Source organism: Chenopodium quinoa, unplaced genomic scaffold (genome assembly GCF_001683475.1).
Source record: "Chenopodium quinoa cultivar QQ74 unplaced genomic scaffold, ASM168347v1, whole genome shotgun sequence".
NCBI classification, from domain to species: domain Eukaryota; kingdom Viridiplantae; phylum Streptophyta; class Magnoliopsida; order Caryophyllales; family Amaranthaceae; genus Chenopodium; species Chenopodium quinoa.
Genome location: NW_018745684.1, coordinates 6916026 through 6934405, shown reverse-complemented (window position 1 = coordinate 6934405; position 18380 = coordinate 6916026). Strand labels below are relative to the sequence as shown.

Here is an 18380-nt window from a genome sequence, read left to right as displayed (position 1 = left end):
TTATATATATATATATATATATATATATATATATATATTTGTTATAATTACTAAGTTGACACCATGTTAAGTAGCAAATTAAGTAGCTCATTATTATCATTCATTGAGAGTAAACTTTTATTATATTTCTTTCTGTTGCAACCGTACACTATGTTTTGAGTGAAAAGCACGAAAGAGATGAGAATTTAAACCAAAACCAAAACCAACCAAAAGCTATTCAAGTTGATCAAATAGTACATATGATGAGCCAATAAAAACAAATGAGGTTTGAGATGCAACAAAAAAATATGATGACAATTAAACACTATACAAAACGAAAAAAAGGGTGGAGATTTTGGGGGCAACAAAGCCCTATCCTAAGGCTTGCGGCTTCCATAAATATATTTTAGCATTTCATCCTTTTGTTTTTTAAGGAAAAATTCAAGTTCATCTTTGAAATGAACATGGAAATATATCTTCTCTCATACTATATTGTTTTATTGTTATTTTTAAAATAATAAAAGTGAAATAGTAAAGTGACACAAAAATAAATGTATAAAGTTGTGAGAGGAGATGTTAATCTCAGAGATTAATTGTACCTCCCTCATTTTTAAAAAAAGCGAAAGTGTACGTTGTAAGGTATGCATCAGACTGTCTTTTTTCATATTATTGACTTTCTTTTTCCACCACTTTTTTTGCACAAGCTATGTAGTTACACAAAAATCTCACGCGCCTTCTTCAATTCGCATCACAAGGAGCATATGTTCCTTAATTTGCTCAGTCGTGCTTAGAGCACGGTTCAATAACTACCATGTTGAGCAATGTGCGTACGTATTTGCATGAATGGATAAGGAAACATGATCTTACATATCTAGAACTATTAGGCAGCTAAAAATGATGCATTCAACAACTTAAATCTATATTTTAGAGGGTTTTAACCATTAAAATGAGGGTATTTTCATTTTTACCACCTTCAAATAATGACTTTGTCGAATTTACCACCTCCAAAAAAAAAAAGATTTACTTTACCACCTCATAAAAAAATAAAACATCAGTTTTACCACCAATCACCTCCAACTAACGGATTCCGTCCATAAATCCGTTAGTGGGGCCTACCTTGCACACGTGTCGCCATATTATTGGGTAAGTTTTAAAAAAAAATTAAAAAAATCCCCATTAATCAACCGGTGTTGCTGCCACCGTCAGGACCCCCACCGCCGACCAGCCACGACCAGCCCCCACCACCTAACCGCTACGACCAGCCCCCACCACCTAACCGCGACCAGCCCCACCACCGCACCGCACAGCCACAACCACCTTTCCACCAATTTTTCTTTATTTTTTTGCTCTGTTTTCTCGAAAACCACAACAATGGCGTCTCTTCCAATGGAGTTAATCACCTCCATTCTTTTCGATTACCCACTAAATCACTACTTCGCTTCAAATGCGTTTCCAAGGCTTGGCATTCCTTAATCAATCAACAACACCCATTTAATCAGACTTCATCTCGCTCATTCTCTCTCCTCTGACCGTCGTCTTCTTATCCTCAACCATGGAAGTCACCTGGAATCGACTCCATTGAAGTGGGGTTCTGAGCTTGATGCTAAAAACGATTGACAAGGTTTGATTTACCCAATTCTTTTTCTGGTTTTGAGGTTTCGATTTGTGGGTATTGTAATGGATTAATTGCTTTGGTTTGTAGAAATGTTGATGATAATCGATTTGTATCCTTGTTGTTGGTGATTTGGCTTCTTAGTTTTTGGCAGCCACCAAATCCCGACCACCCATAAATCCCCTTCTAATTCCGACCACTCTAAAAACCCTAGCCACCACCAAATTTCGCACTCCTAAAACCCTAACCACCACCTAATTCCGACCACCTCCCTAACCCACACACCAAATTCCGGCCCCTCCTTAGTCACACACGAAATTCCGACCAACCGAGGTAGTTGATTTCGTTGCTGGTTGGTTTACACGGAAGATCGGGGAAGATGAAGAAGAAACGTCAAAAAGGTGGGCCCTACTAACGGATTCGTGGACGGAATCCGTTAGTTGGTGGTAAAATCGATTTTTTGGAAATTTTGTTGGTGGTAAAGTAAATCTTTTTTTTTTGGAGGTGGTAAATTCAATTAAGTGGTTATTTGAAGGTGGTAAAAATGAAAATACCCTTAAAATGACGTTGTTTTTTTTTTTTTTTTTTTTTTTTTTTTTTTTTTGCTAATAATGACGTCTATTGAGATATTTTTCTTCTTTAAAAAATAATCAAATATTGGTGAAATAATAGAGTTTTTATTTATGATAATATGAAAATGTTACAGTAGCCTTTTCAAAAGTGACTACCATAAGTCTTATTATGTGGCATAATTTTATTAATATACTTTGTCATGTAATCTTTGACTTTTCAAAATATATTTTAATTAAAATTCATTTTTGTAATTTCTAAAATTATTATTATTTTTGAAAATTATATTTTATAATTTCTGAAATTCTTTTTCTAATTTCTTAATTAATTTCAGAAAATTAAAATTATAATTAAAATCAATCGACATCTACCACCATCTACCACCACCATCCCGAGCAATGTCCTACGTCCCCTTCGCCCCTTTTTCTCGCTCCAACAAATTCGGCCGAATCACTGATTGGACTCGCAACCTCAACAACCCTCCTTCGCCGCCACACTTGTCAGCTTGCCGCCAATGAAGACTCCTCCTTCCGCCTTGTCGATGGTAAACCCCTACCTCGCTCGAAATTCGGCCCTAAATGGCGTTTCCACCACCACCATAACAACCCATATTGCCATCTGCCCATCTCCCTCAACGCCGCGACGAAGAAGTCGAAGCTTGTAAATGTGAGGCTGAGAAGGAGCGTGCTCTACTGCTCTCCGCTATCGGCTTTACCGTAACAACCATCATATTGGTGGTGGACAACATCAACGCCACGAAGCCGCCGTGTTCAAATCATCGGTTGAAATTCAGAGCAACGAAGAACAATTTTTTTAATTTTAATTTTTTTATATTGATTTTCTGAAATTAATTAGGAAATTAAAAAAAAATCAGAAACTATAAAATATAATTTTTGAAAAAAAAAGAAATTATAAAAAATGAATTCTAATTAAAATATGCTTTGAAAAGTCAAAGATTACATGACAAATTACATCCAATCATGTTATGCCAAATAATAAGGCTTGTGGTTGTCACTTTTCAAAAGGCTACTGTAAAATCATCCATGATAATAGGGCTGATGAGCCATTAAGATTAAGTCTATTGCTATATTTATTTATTTTTTTAATAAAAAAGGTGGAAAAGGGCTTAAATCAAATTCAACTAATCACCAATATTAGATTTAATAATAATTAAAAAAAAAATGGCTTAGAAAAATAATATATATATATATATATATATATATGTATGTATGTATATGTGAGTCGCAAGCCTTAGAAAAGGGCTTTATCACCCCCAAAACCTCCAACCCTTCTTCCTTTTTTTTTGGTATTATTATTATGTCACCATTCTTATTGTATGTTGCATCTCAAATTCCTTTTGTTTCAATTTGCTCAAATGGGCGATTTGATCAACTTCTTTTGTGTTATTTACTCAATATTTATCGTCATATTGCAACCGAGAGAAGTACAATTTACTCTAAATTAATGATAATGATATGGTAGTGTGCTTAATTAGATCACCTGACAATTAACGAAAAAGTTTAGTTTTTTTAGCTTGGTTCATTCAAAGTCTTAAAGGACCACAAGGTTAAGCTAATAGTTGAAGCTTATAATTGGTTTATATACTCTATTATGCCCTCTCACATGAAAGCCCATTGGGCTTAAAATGTGGATGTGGCATGGGACCCTTCATATGCAGCGCGAAATATTCCATCTAAATATGGGGGTGGATGAGATTAGATCCCGTGACCTTTGTATAACGTTAGCTCCGACACCATGTTAGAGAACTATCAATCTCAACAAAAAGGTTAAGCTGATGGTTGAAAATTAAGATTGATTTATATACTCTATCACAAAGTTTAGCTCTTATAAGTTCAATATGAGACTATATTAAATGTGTTAGAAATCTTAGAATATACCTTAAATCTGCAATGGCACTATAACCCGACATAGCTAATACATCATTAGTGAACCATATAGATCTATGTGTTCTTGTTGCATTTTGTTAATAGTTTTCTTGTATCTGTTACAATGGTGAAATTTTATAATGGTCGATTAACCTATGACTACCATAATGTTTAATTATTATACGTTTCATGATTCTTACTTTTCTTCAAGTGGTTATGTGTATTTCTATATTTTTGGTATAAATTAATATCATCAACATTTTTTTATTCATCCAATTTTCAATTTCATTTATTTATGTAATTTTAATTTCAGTTTGATAACTCTCGATTTTTTTTTTTTTTTTTTTTTTGGTGTTCCACCTGGTTTACCCTTTAGGCTAATCCGGATTCGGGAATCAGTTCTGGGTGGTTAGGTTCCAGTCCCCTCCTAATTGTTGTTACGGAGGAACGAACACGGGTTCGCCCTACCAAGTGCAGTCCCAATCACCATTGCACCAACAACCAATTGGTGAATTTTTTTTTTTAAATTTTATGTTGGATAAAAATTCTCAAAAAATATATTTACATTATAAATATTAATGTCCATATTATAATGGGCACTATAAAAACATCTATGAATGAAGTATTATTATCGATAGATATTTGAATAGGTATCTTTTAATCTACAAAGCACTATGGCCTTGCAAGATACTCTATCTGTTCCTATTTGTTTGCCCCATTGCTAATATTTGGGTCAAACTTTGATAACTTTGACCATTAATTCTTTTTAATGTATAAGATATTATATAGTCAAGTGGGGTTTTGTTGGATTCATCTTGTTGCATATTTTTTATTTTATTAAAATCTAGTTTTTATAATTTTTACACTTATAAAAATAAAGATATATGCATTTAAAAGCGCTTCTTGGAGACCGTGATATGTCAAATGGGACAAAAAATAAGGGACGAAGGGATTATTATCTTGGACAAAGCTAAGCTCTCAAACACACACTTGCATAAATGTAACCGGCCATCATAAAGATATTTTTGTAAAGTTTCTCCAAGATAAATACTCTTACATACCATGCTTTGTTGATTCAATCAAAATTGTAATCTTCAATTTATTACTTTGAACATGTTTACAGTACAAAATGTAAAAATCATTTTTGAAAAATAACTAGCTAGGTCAAAAACCTGAGATATAGCTCGATGCCTTAACTTATGGACCCATACATACCAATCCCAATAAAGTGGCAATAAATTTAATTTCTAATTTATAATCTGTTTGTTCCTTTTGAAATCTTTAGTTAGTTTGAGCCGAGGACAAAATTTCGATTATGAAGAATGGTTAACATATACAAGTATCTAGGAATAAATATAATCATGTGTGATCTTGTTAAATTATCTCAATATGATACATGTTATTGAGAGATAAATATATTAAAGACTGATAAACTAAGTATAATTATATATGGAGTATAAATTAAAGATAAAGGTGCTTTTTGACAAGGAAAATATGGAGGTACTTTGTAAGATAAATATTGGAGATAAGTGTAAATCACTAGGACATTCAACTATTCAAGGAAAATGTCATTAGATTGTTACGAGGTTAAGTTTTTAAAAATTACAAAAAATATTGAAGGTTCTTTTACAATTTTTTTCATAAATTAATTTAATACAAATAATGAAAGACAATTCAGTAGAACATATATGTATAACCACTAACTTTTATATGGAGGCACCATGAGACTACTGGTTATTAGTGTTATAGGGGGTACTCTATCACGGTTATAAGAGTTATTTTGTTATTTAAGGGTCGTTATAAAATATATAATAAGGGATAATTTTGTTAGTATATATAGTAGGAGACTTGGGGGTACTCTGTTAGTGTTATAGGGGTTACTCTGCCAGTGTTATAGAGGTTACTCCGTTTTTTTATAAGCAGCTATATGGTATGACCTAGGGATGGCAGTGGGGCGGGGATGGACGAAGGTTTGGCGGGTGATGGGTATAAAAATTGTACCCGCCATGGATGGTAGGGTAGGTATAGATTTTAGAGTAAACCCGCCCCATCCCCACCCTGCCCCATCACCCGCCTTATACTACTTTTTGTAAAGGTTGAAACGAGCTTAGAATCTAGACTATAATAATATAATAAACATAAAATATTTTATTAATAACATTAACGTCGTATATAAATTTTGCCAAGTGGATGTAAAAAGAGGTTTATTAGAAATGATAATTCTTCATATTATTGTCATATAATGTCATTATGGTAGCAGGTATGAGGCGGGTATGGGGTGGGTTTGAGGTGGGTATGGATATTCAAATTGGTGGTGGGGCGGGGATGAATAACTTATATACCCGGCAGGGTGGGTATGGATGTGAAAATTGTACCCGTCATGGGTGGTGGGGCGGGGATGGGTATAAGATTTTTAGGCGGGTATGGTTGTGGAGGTACCAACCTCCGCATCCGACCTGCCCCATTGTCATCCCTAGTATGACCAGCTGCACAGAAAACAAGCTATAATATAACATATACTGTACAACGTTAAATTAAATACATATTAAAGCATCCAATAACCATGCAAATACAACAAATACAGAAAACAGTTAAACCAATCATAGAATAGGGAACCATGCGAGGGTTCATTGGAAGGGGGTATAATGTGTCGTCCAATTTGTAATTTTTATTTGATAATAATAATTCCACTGTATTATATTTGCATGTTACGTACAAATGAAGTATAAATTTATGACCTATTGTACAAATTAAAACCTATAAATACCCTCTACCTTTCCTAAATATCTTTCATCCTCAACAACCTAACCTCCTTCTCTTTTCCACATACAACATTTCTATATATCTTTTTCTAGTTAAGAAAAAGAAAATGGAAACCAAAGTAACATCATCCTTAACACATGTACTTATTCTTGTTCTCTTTACCTTAATATTCGTTGTAAATCAACAACTCGTAGCAGCAACCAACATTAACTTGGTGAACCTAGGTGCAAAATCAGACGGGTTAACAGACTCATCAAGAGCATTTACGTCTGCATGGAACATTGCATGTGAGTCAAGAAACCCTTCCACAATTTTTGTACCACAAGGAAGGTACTTGGTTAACAAAGCCTTAGTATTTAATGGGAGGAATTGCAAGAACAAGGCTATAAGCTTTGTCATTAGAGGCACCTTGGTGGCCCCGGCTGACTTTCGAGTGCTCGGAAATGCCGGTACTTGGTTCTCTTTTGATGATGTTACCGGAGTTTCTATCTTTGGCGGGGTGTTTGATGGACAAGGTGCTGGCTTGTGGGCTTGTAAGAGGTCCGGAAAGACTTGTCCCCCCGGAGCTACCGTAAGTAAAATTTATTCTTCAACCTTAATAATTATCTATGTCATACATGATCAATTATTTACAATCAAAATAAAAATACATTAATAAATTGAAAATTATTTTGTTAATTTAAATAGTGATCTGAGCATTTATAAACTATGTACACATGTTAACCACTATATTAAGATGATGTTAACATGTTATTAATTTAACTTACTGTTGTTGTAACTAATGTATCACAAGGATGTTATATTCTTAATGTTGGACAATAATTTATCATCTAATTACTTCTATATTTGTGCAGACAATTCGATTTTCAAATTCAATGAACATCGTGGTGAATGGATTAACTTCATTGAATAGCCAATTGTATCATATTGATTTTGATGGTTGTAAGGAAGTAAAAGCTGAAGGTGTGCAAGTCTCGGCCTCTGGTGCAAGCCCTAACACCGACGGAATTCATGTTCAACACTCGACTGGAGTGACAATCATGAACACAAAAATAGGCACAGGAGATGATTGTGTATCAATTGGAGCTGGGACTAGTAACTTGTGGATTGAAAATATTGCTTGTGGCCCTGGTCATGGAATTAGGTATTTATTAAGAGCCATTTCTAACTATAGTGTTTTTGCTCATACTATCCTATCATCTTATAGTGATTTTTTTTTTTTGTCCAAAATAAGTTTACAATACATTCTAAAAGCAAAAGTGTGCTAATAAAATTAAATTACGCGTAAAGTTTTAACATATGTTACATTGAATATCAGCATCGGGAGTTTAGGAAAGGAGCTAAATGAGCCTGGAGTAGTAAATGTGACGGTCAAGAGTTGTACTTTTGTTGGCACCAAAAATGGAGTAAGGATAAAATCATGGGGAAGGCCAAGCAATGGATTTGTGAGACATGTTCTCTTTCAACATCTTAAAATGGTGAATGCTCAAAATCCAATCATTATTAACCAAAACTATTGTCCAAATGAGAGGGGTTGCCCTGGAAAGATAAGAAAACAACATCAATATTTTTTTTCTAATCATTAAAAACTAATTAAATTAATCATTCATATCCTCTAATAATAATACTAATTGTTACATTGCATACTTGTAATTGATCAGGTTTCAGGAGTGAGAATCAGCGACGTAACATATCAAGATATTCATGGGACATCCGAAACACGTATTGGTGTAAAATTTGATTGTAGTTCAAAATACCATTGCGCGGATATCAAAGTCAAAGACGTGCATCTCACCTATAGAAACAAACCAGCTGGGTCATCTTGTAATAATACTGTTGGAACTATCCTTGGTTCAATTCTGCCTAATAGCTGTTTTTAAGTGCGGATTGATATATGCAGTCAAAATTATATATCAGTTAATACATAATTTGTTTTTCATATCCAGCACAATCAATAGCTTTTATTAATCATATATCTTTGTAATGACATTAATTGAATAAAAGATTATATGATTTGTATCTTTAGATGAGAGTACGTATTGTTATGGTTCATGTTTGTTGTATCTTTGTTTCTGTATATATACTTAAGTTTACGCCTCTTAATCGAATATTGACAAAAGTAATAAAGTATACAATAATCAAAATAAACAACTACACTACAAAAAAAAAAAAAAAAAAAAAAAAAAAAGGTATACCATATAACTTACAACCATATGTAGTTCTGCATGCACAAAGAATTATTTATATTCTATATATATCCAAAATAGGATCTTAGAAACTTTGTGTACAACAAACTTCTTTATATTCTATATATATCTTTATTTTAGGGGGTTAACACTTTAACTATTAAGGTGACGTAATATTGTTAAATTATTTTATATTGATGCCTCAAGCGTCGGCAAAAGGCTTAATTTCACCCAAAAACTCCAACCATTTTTTCCATATTCAAGGTTTTATATATGTCATCAGTCTCTTATTGCATCTCAACTCTCTTCTGTTGATTTGTTCAATAAGATACAATTCTTATTTTTGTAAAATCAAGTAAGTACTCCCTCCGACTAGGGGTGTCAACGGGGCGGGGCGGGGCGGATTTTGGCATTCCCATCCCCATCCCCGCCTCACATTTTCATCCCCATCCCCATCCCCATCCCCATGTCGGGTCTGAAAATAATCCCCGTCCCCGCCCCGGCGGGTCCAACTCTAAAACCACCCCCGCCCCATCCCCGTCCCCGCCCCATACCCGCCAAACCCCCACCCCATACCCGCCAAACCCCCGCCCCATCCCCGCCAATTCCCCGCCCCATACCCGCCAACTTAGTATTGAGAAAAGCAACTGTCTTTCAAGTTTCAAGTGTCAACTGAAACCCTGCAGACTTCATAGTAGACTAATGAAAAAGTAGCAGTGCATACAAATCCCATTAACTCAAATCCAACAAAAACCACTGCAAGATCAACCATTTTCATAAAGTGCAACACCTTAGGCATACATACTACATTACTACATATTAAAAAACTTAAAATTAGTAGTACATAAGAGAAAAAAAAAAAACACTAACTCCAAATTGTCCAAAGTCCAAATATTAAAAATAACTACAAGTCTACAAATATTCAAATACATAACAAGAAATTCATTAGGCCTTGAATTATTCGGTGCAAAGTCCACTTGTTCGAGTTGTTCCAGAATCGATATCACATGTTTCAAATCCTTCCTCTAATTCTCCCACTAATTTAGCATATTCATCATCCTTAAATTCTCCACAATCTGCAAATACAATGTGAATTAATTAAAATAAATAAATAAATAATATTATTAATTAAATAAAATTTTATTTTAGCTATTTACTTTTAGAAGCAGCCCATATCCAATTTTGAGTACACATCAAAGCTTCTACAGCTTCCGGTAAAAGCCGACTACGATAAGGATTAAGAACCCGACCACTTGTGCTAAATGCGGACTCTGATGCAACAGTAGAAACAGGAATGCTCAATATATCTCGTGCTATTTGCTGAAGAATGGGATATGTGCCTCCATTTGTCTTCCACCAGTTAAGAATATCAAAATCTTGGACTAGAGGCACATTAGCAGCATCTAAATACTTATCCAAATCTGATATATCATGACTTGAGTCCTTATCTTGTTGTAAAAATTCAGCAAATTCTTGCATAAAGGTCTCTTCATTGGATTTGCTACTACTACCCAAATCAAAAGCTTGTTGGTTGCTACTACCTTGAGTTTTACCCATCTTAGACCCATATTCATCAACCAATCTTCGTAGAAGATCACTAATTCTACTAACCTCAATTTCAAAGTCATGCTCATCAAAAATTTTTGCAAAATAAAAGCGAATAAGAGCCATTTTGTATCTAGGATCTAGTATTGTTGCCACTCCCATTAAGCCATTCACACTAGCCCAATACTTGTTATATTTTTGTAACATAATGTCGGCCATTTTCCTTACATAATCATGAGGAGATAAAAGCCAACCAGAAATAGCAATTCTCAAAGCACAAATTTTAGGAAAATAAAGATTGGCCGTAGGGTAATTTGTTCCTGAAAAATTAAGGGTAGTTTTACTAAACACTTCCAAATGTTCACATATTTTCTCAACTTTTTCCCAATCTTCAGGGGTCGGTGGATTCTTATATAAATTATTACGAGCACTTAAAACAACAAACACTTCTTTATAACTAGTAGCAATAGAAAGCATTTCATAAGTAGAATTCCACCGGGTTTTGCAATCAAGTGCTAACTTTCTACTACACTCAGGAGTTATTTGCTTAGCCACTTGTTCAAACCTTTGTACTCTCTTATCAGAAGCAGTCCAAAACACAACACTATCCCTAATTCTTTGAACACCATTTGATACCACAGCACTTAAACCATCTTGAACAATCAAATTTAATATGTGAGCACAACAACGCATATGAAAAAAATCACCTCGCAATAAAAGTGAGCCATATGGAAACACTCCTTTCAAAATTTCCATCATTGCATCATTAGTTGAACAATTATCCACGGTTATAGAAGACAACCTAAGATCAAGATTCCATGATTGAATGCTTTCTTTCAAAGCATCAGCAAGAACCTCAGTAGTATGAGGGGCGGGGACATATAAAAACCTACCAAAACCAATGAAAATAACATATATTATTTGTCTATTCAATACTATTGTGGATATATGGGCTCATTATTATCATCCATCATCACAACTTATAATTCTTATGATTTTAAAATTCACACAAAAAACTATAGCAATACAAAGACAACCAAAAAAAATAAACAAGTTATAAGTAACCAGAAAACAATACCTTATGATCCGACTTTGCAACTTCCATGTATTATCAATAAAATGTGAGGTGACCGCCATATAACCTTTTCTCTGGTTGTCAGCTGTCCACATGTCAGTAGTTAAGGCAATCTTACCCTTTGCTTTCCTCAACAAGGTTGCAACATTCTCCTTCTCAAGCTCATATCTTTTCATAATATCTTTTCTAGTTGTGTTGCGAGACGGCACTTTAAATCCAGGTTGGAGTGTCTTGCTATATTTTCTAAAACCAATATGCTCAACCATGCTAATTGGATACTCATGCAAAATAATCATCTCTGCCAAGTCTCTTCTTCCATCTTCTTGGTGGAATTCGTAAGGAGCCAATGTCATCGTGTCATTCTTATCATTCAAGTTTTTTTTTGTACCAAACATTCTTGTTTGTCGAAGATCTTGACATACTCTCTTTGGACATATTTTTATATGATCTTTCAAATGAGTAGTTCCTGCTTTTGACCCACCAGCAAGTAGCTTGGAGCAATGGTTGCACTCAGCTTTTATCACATCCCCAACTCTCTTTCTCTTAAAATCAGACCACACTGCCGAAGTATGCCTACTAGTAATTGGTAGGAGAGAAGGATCGGAATTAGTCTCTAGAGGACTTTCATCATCATCTATTGCAATTGGAGTATTACTAGCGGAAGTGGGAACACTAGCGTTATTCTCATTTTTAGATGTCATTCTCCCCTGTAAAAATTAAATAAAGACAATTAATGCACTAGACATATTGACTACAGTATTGAACACATTTGACATCTCAGAAACAGCAATAATAAATTAATAATAGCAAATTAGCAATGCACAGCAGCAAAGGCAGATCATGCTTCTAGCACAGCTATCGGAAGATATCATGTTGAAAGGCCTATCAATGCATAATGTCATACTGTAACTACTATGTTAATATATTGTTGCTGCTGCATAACCAGTTAACCACCTATCACACTAAGTCACTAACCACTACATACAGGCTACAACACAAATTTATAGCCACTGAGCCACATAGATACAAACACAAACGCTCACACACACCATGCATCATTCATAGGCTAATAGCCAGTCATTTTCAATTCAAATTTAGTAAAAAATCAGTATATATATTTTGAACTACAATACAATCAAAATTCATCCCCACTTAATTATATACAAAGTGTGTTAAGTTAGTGTGTACTACAGAGATTGATCTTAGACTTAGTAAATGAATTAAATAAAAAAAAAAAGTAACTAAATCTATAATGATCGAATAAGTGGTCAAATGACATAATCCGAATTTAGTTATCACACATAAGCTAAAATAATAAACATAAACTTATAAGTCTGAAATTAATGAGAAAAACTAATTACAATCTATACATATTTCGACTTTATTATATCTATTTTGTGAAATTAAATATAAAAAAACAAGTAATGAAAATTCTAGATTAAAACCCTAATAAACTAAAAAATTTGGAGGTCATCATATTCATACATTATCATACAAAAAATAACAGTAATCAACTACATTGCATTAGATTGAAAGTATCATACAAATATAACACGAAACCCTAGCTCAATCAAATGAAATATTGAAAACCGCAATCGAACAAATCATAAATAAAAGACGAATCACATACTTTCAATCGAAAACCCAATTAAGAAATTCTTAATTGAACATATTGAATTAAGAAAATTCAAAGATAATAATGCGAAAACGTTTACCTAAATTGAATGAGTTGCAGCCTTGCAAGATCGAGGTTGAAGAAGAAGGATCGAAGAGATTTGATTGCAGACGAGGACCACGAGGTTGAAGAAGAAGGATCGAAGAGAGGGGTTTGAGGCTTGAGGAAGAGATTCAGCGCTTGAGACAGTGAGGCAGTGAGACTGTGAGAGGAGAGAGTGAGGCAGTGAGGCTAGGGTTTTTGTTTTGAGAATGAGTGAATGACTGAATGAGGGTGGGTATTGGGTAAGTGGGTTACTGGGTTAGATTTCATTAGGTGTAGTAATTTTTTTTTTTTTAATCGTATTATGCTATGGCTAGTCGGGTCTTATGCGGGTATGGGGTGGGTATAAAGCGGGTATGGGTCGGGTATGGAGTGGGTCAGGCGGGGCGGGGCGGGTACGGGGTGGGTCAGGCGGGGCAGGGCGGGGCGGGTATGGGGCGGGTCTGGGCGGGGCGGGTATTACATAACAACCATCCCCGCCCCATCACCCATGGCGGGTATGGATTTTAGACCCATCCCCGCCCCGCGACCCGCCAAAGCTAGACCCATCCCCGCCCCATCGGGGCGGGGATGGGGCGGGTCTCCTACTAGACCCGCCCCAGTGACATCCCTACCTCCGACCTCAAATTTATTTTAAGTAAAATCTACAACACTTATAAATATCACTTTTCACCACTATACCATTTCCCGGCTAAGTCGATAGTGTGCATATCTTTTTTCAATTAGTAGAATTCATTTGAGACGGTGTGGTTTTAGACATAAACTAGGTTAGGTCCCGTGCCATGCACGGTACGTTATTTTAATTACTTTTGAACAAAATTGTTTAATATCTTGAACAAAATTGAAGTAACATGGAATATTTGATCAAGATTAAAAAATATTCTACCAAAAATACATCTTCTTGAAAAATATTATATATTTCCTTATTATTCCGTGATTAATTGAGTATCAACATAAAAATGGTAAATATTATTGCTAATAGTTGACAAAAATAAACTTGGTTTTTTTTTAAAAAAATAACTTCCTTAAATAAAATTTAGTAATTAATTATTTAAAAAATATACTAAGAACACACCAGAAATCGACACGTGTCATTGCTGGTGTGTCTTTTAGTATATAGTTATTGATTATTGATTGACCTTCGGACATAGATTCAACAACAACTCTCATTTCATCATATATATATATATTGAAATAATCCAACTTGATACGACAAAAAAAGTACGATTGTATAGTTTTAATCCAATTGGTAATCTTATGATCTTAAATTAAATCAACCTATCCCGAAATCTGTGACTATTATAACAAGGAAATCACAATAACATAACCCAATTAAACTTGAATCATATCAAATATGGCACATCACACATGTTGAAGATGATATAATCATATAAAGGATATAATATAATTATGATTCACATAATTATATAAAGTATACTACATTATATTGCTGATTATGTCAGCTGAGTATACTTAAGATGTTACAGTTGTTTACAAAGTTGACATGTTAAAATCTCTTAATATACTTTGTTTGTCACCTCTAAGAACTCATCGTGGATGACATATGCATCTTGAGAAGAAAATAGTTAATTGATAGTCAAGATCCACACACAACATACATGGTCATCTATTCCCTCCATTCCTTGGCTTTTTTGTTTGTCTAATTTGAAATCTTGAATTTGATCCGATAAAGTTATAATGCAGATTATTTGATATAAATAAGAAAAACATACTTTGGATTTGTTAAATTTGACTTGATATGTAGTTTCAAAATATCAACTTTTTAAAAATTATATTAATTACTTGTACAAAATTTTTTGTATAAACCCGATTTATAATAATTTTAATGTACATCGAGCAGTGTTTGGGTAACTTTTAGCGAATTTAGGGCAACTTTAAGCCTTTTTTGGGTACTTTAAAATGTGTGCGATTTTAATATAACTAAGCAACAGGATATTTAATTACTTATTATTTAGTTTTCAATCATTGTGATTTGATTTTAAGTCATCTATAACTTTAAATATTTGTAACTTTTATATATTAGGGTAATTTTTATTTATTTTAAGGTAACTTTTGATCATATTAGTAGGAATACTTGCTTTACAGGATCCCGATTTTTGTAAAAGTTTGTCTTACTTGTAATGCATATAGCAGTTAAAGAGATATGTTGATGTTTATATATGTCCATATGTGTACATTAAAATTGTGTTAAAAATCAAAAGAGACAAAAAAAAGGAATAGAAGGATCATTAAAGAAAAACTCAACACTAGTGTTTTATTATACTTGTATAGTCATCTTACAATGCAACTTGAAGATTCTTATTACAAATAATACAAAATTACACAAAAAAATTTGAATAATCTTTAAGGCTTTCAACCTTATGTATAAATTTTATTAATTTGTATAAGTAAATAAAAGCTTTACTTATAAATATTCATCAAATGGATATTTTTTGAGTTAATTACCTCTTGCAAACTACACCACGTCCATTCATCCCACTAGCACAATTCATGCTAGCAAGATCCATGGTCTCTAATGAAGTCTCTTCTTGACTACCAACGAACCTCGAAGCCAAACAATCCGTGGCAAAAATGCTACTGCTTGCAAACTCTCTTTCGCCTCCCATAACCGGCATGGATGCTCTCATATTCACTCGGCTCACGTAATCATCCCTATAAGTTTTTCCTAGAACACCATCAACCTTTCCGGTCAAAGAGTAAAACTTAAACCCGAGATCAAGATGAGCAAATCGATCCTCGTTAGTAATACCGTAGTTGTGTACCCTAGACTCTTCATCAGTAATAGGTACAACCTTAGCCGTGATCTTGAGTTTACCTTGGATTTCGACTACAATATCATTGGTTTCGCTTGCCCTAGTTATGGTAACTTGTGGCATAGAGGTGGATGACCATTGAGACCCTAGAGTTTCTTCTAGGAATATTGGCTCTCCATCGAAGGCTAATGAAAGGCGGTCATTGGCATCGTCCCATGTAGAGGTTTTCCTAGCACCTAAGAAGAGACGGTGGTTGTCGAACAAGATTCCAATGGATTGAACCCAAGTAAAATCGCGACCCATGTTTTCATTTCTTTTTCCTATGAAGTGTGCGTTGATGTGGAGGTTGGGGTCGCTCACAAGGCAAAATTGTTGATCCTTCTTGCCGTGGAAGTAGAAGGTGATACCATCTCCTCCTATGAATCGAGGGTCTTGACATACTGCTCCTGGATAATCACAATCTACAACACAGAAAAACAAAGAATTATTGGCCATTCTAATATAATTTTAACTTCAATTCTCAATTGATACTAATTAAGGACAATTATAATGTATGTAACATATAGATATGAGTCTTAATCTAAATCTTTGTGTTAATTGTGCCAATATATATTTACCAAATTACTACAAGCACTACTATCTTCATTTTACTAAAAATAAATAGTCACATTTTTTTTTTTACGGTTTTTAATAATGCACATTAACTTTGATGATCTATAATATATATTATTAATTATGCATCAGTGAAAATTAAAACATTATGATATTTTAATTTACACAATATGATACAAATCAAAAAAGGACCTCATGTGATAAAAATTCGTTACTTTGTAGGAGTGACAATATTCAGTCAAAGATTAAAACGTTATCGCAAAAGGCTAGGTACCATTTTAGTAAAATGTATATAGAAAGTAAGACTTACTGCAAACAGGCTTGCAAGTGACACAGTCAACTTGACATGAAGTAGGGCAGTTAGCTGGGCAGACGTGTACTTGATTATAACATTGTCCATAGTTTTTGTTTCTGCACTTAGCTCTCTTTCTAGAGTCAACATTAGAAGTAGGAGGAGAAGAAGGTGTTGAAGGAGTAGTTGGAGTATTAGGGGTAGAAGGAGATGGTTTTGTTGGAGTTGATGGCTTAGGAGATGGTGTTGAAGGTGTTGGGTAATAGTTTGATGGGGTTGATGATGAATTGTGAGAGGATGACGAATGATGAGAGTTTTGTGGTGATCCTCCTGATGAAGAGGATCCTTCGGCGGCAGATGAGGCAGCAGAGGAAGCTGATGATGATGCAGCAGCGGCAGCTGCTGCAGCAGCAGCCGCTGCAGCCGAAGATGCAGATGATGATGAGGAGGAGGATGAAGACGAAGACGAAGAAGAAGATGATGATCCTGAAGATGATTTATGTTCATCACTTGATGGAGTAGAAGAACAAATAGGCTTGCAAGAAGCACAATCAACTTCACAACTATCAGGACAAAATTTAGGGCAAACATGCTCTAGGTTATAGCACATCTTGTACTCTTTTTTGTTACATGATGCTCTTGAAGGATTTTTAGCGATTCCTGGAGGAGTACTTGCTGCCTCTACCGCGATGGCCAACACCAAAACTAAGCACCCAAGATAAAACATCTTGGATGGAGCCATTGCTATATAGTATGGGAGGATTCAATTTGTTGAGTTATATCCAAATACTAAACAAAACAAGTGCTTTTATAGATGTGTAGGGCAGTGAATGTTGTATAAATTAATAGTTATCGGGTTAAATATAACATAGAGTATTATTTTATGCTAAGTCAAAAGCTTTACACATGCATCTAACTAGCAATACGCATTAAAAAAGGTTTATTATGATTTAGCTTGTATGTATCTAAAGTGCAAGCAATTAAATAATTTAAAGGGACTTTGATTGTTAACTATCCTGCCATAATATGTTTTTATTATTTTTTTTAAAAATATATTTCAATTGGAATCACTTTCAATTGAAGGAACAAATAAGCTATTTCTTTAATTTGACATGTATCAAAGCTTACTTTACGAGATTAACAATCTAACCGAAATGATGCTTATTTATGATTTAATGATTGAATTAAGTTGGTTATCATTCAAAGAATTTGAGAAAAAAGTATACGTACTTTCGTAACGTATTTAAAAGTGTATATTGAGTGTAGTCGTCTGTATCTTCATACTTGAGAAAAATCAATAATGATACCAAATTCATATATTTATCTCTTGACTTTGTACTTATACTACCTCCATTATTTCTTAATACAC

General features: G+C 34.1%; 3 protein-coding genes across 3 annotated transcripts; 1 reads left to right on the top strand and 2 right to left on the bottom strand.

Moving 5' to 3' along the window:
- The first annotated feature begins 6916 nt into the window (after positions 1-6916).
- LOC110718009 (polygalacturonase-like) lies at positions 6917-8690 on the top strand. The gene is made up of 4 exons (XM_021896811.1): positions 6917-7381; positions 7665-7954; positions 8129-8353; positions 8468-8690. Exons 1-4 carry the CDS (start codon positions 6917-6919, stop codon positions 8688-8690), a joined length of 1203 nt encoding a protein of 400 aa, XP_021752503.1.
- Positions 8691-9728: 1038 nt separating this feature from the next.
- LOC110717649 (zinc finger BED domain-containing protein RICESLEEPER 3-like) lies at positions 9729-13739 on the bottom strand. The gene is made up of 3 exons (XM_021896402.1): positions 11620-13739; positions 11249-11430; positions 9729-10072 (listed from the first exon to the last, which is right to left on the bottom strand). Exons 1-3 carry the CDS (start codon positions 12315-12317, stop codon positions 9954-9956), a joined length of 999 nt encoding a protein of 332 aa, XP_021752094.1. The 5' UTR covers positions 12318-13739; the 3' UTR covers positions 9729-9953.
- A 1872-nt stretch (positions 13740-15611) lies between these two features.
- On the bottom strand, positions 15612-17773 carry LOC110717740. The gene is made up of 2 exons (XM_021896504.1): positions 17030-17773; positions 15612-16568 (listed from the first exon to the last, which is right to left on the bottom strand). The coding sequence occupies exons 1-2, from the start codon at positions 17751-17753 to the stop codon at positions 15796-15798; spliced, it is 1497 nt and encodes a 498-aa protein (XP_021752196.1). The 5' UTR covers positions 17754-17773; the 3' UTR covers positions 15612-15795.
- Positions 17774-18380: the final 607 nt, after the last annotated feature.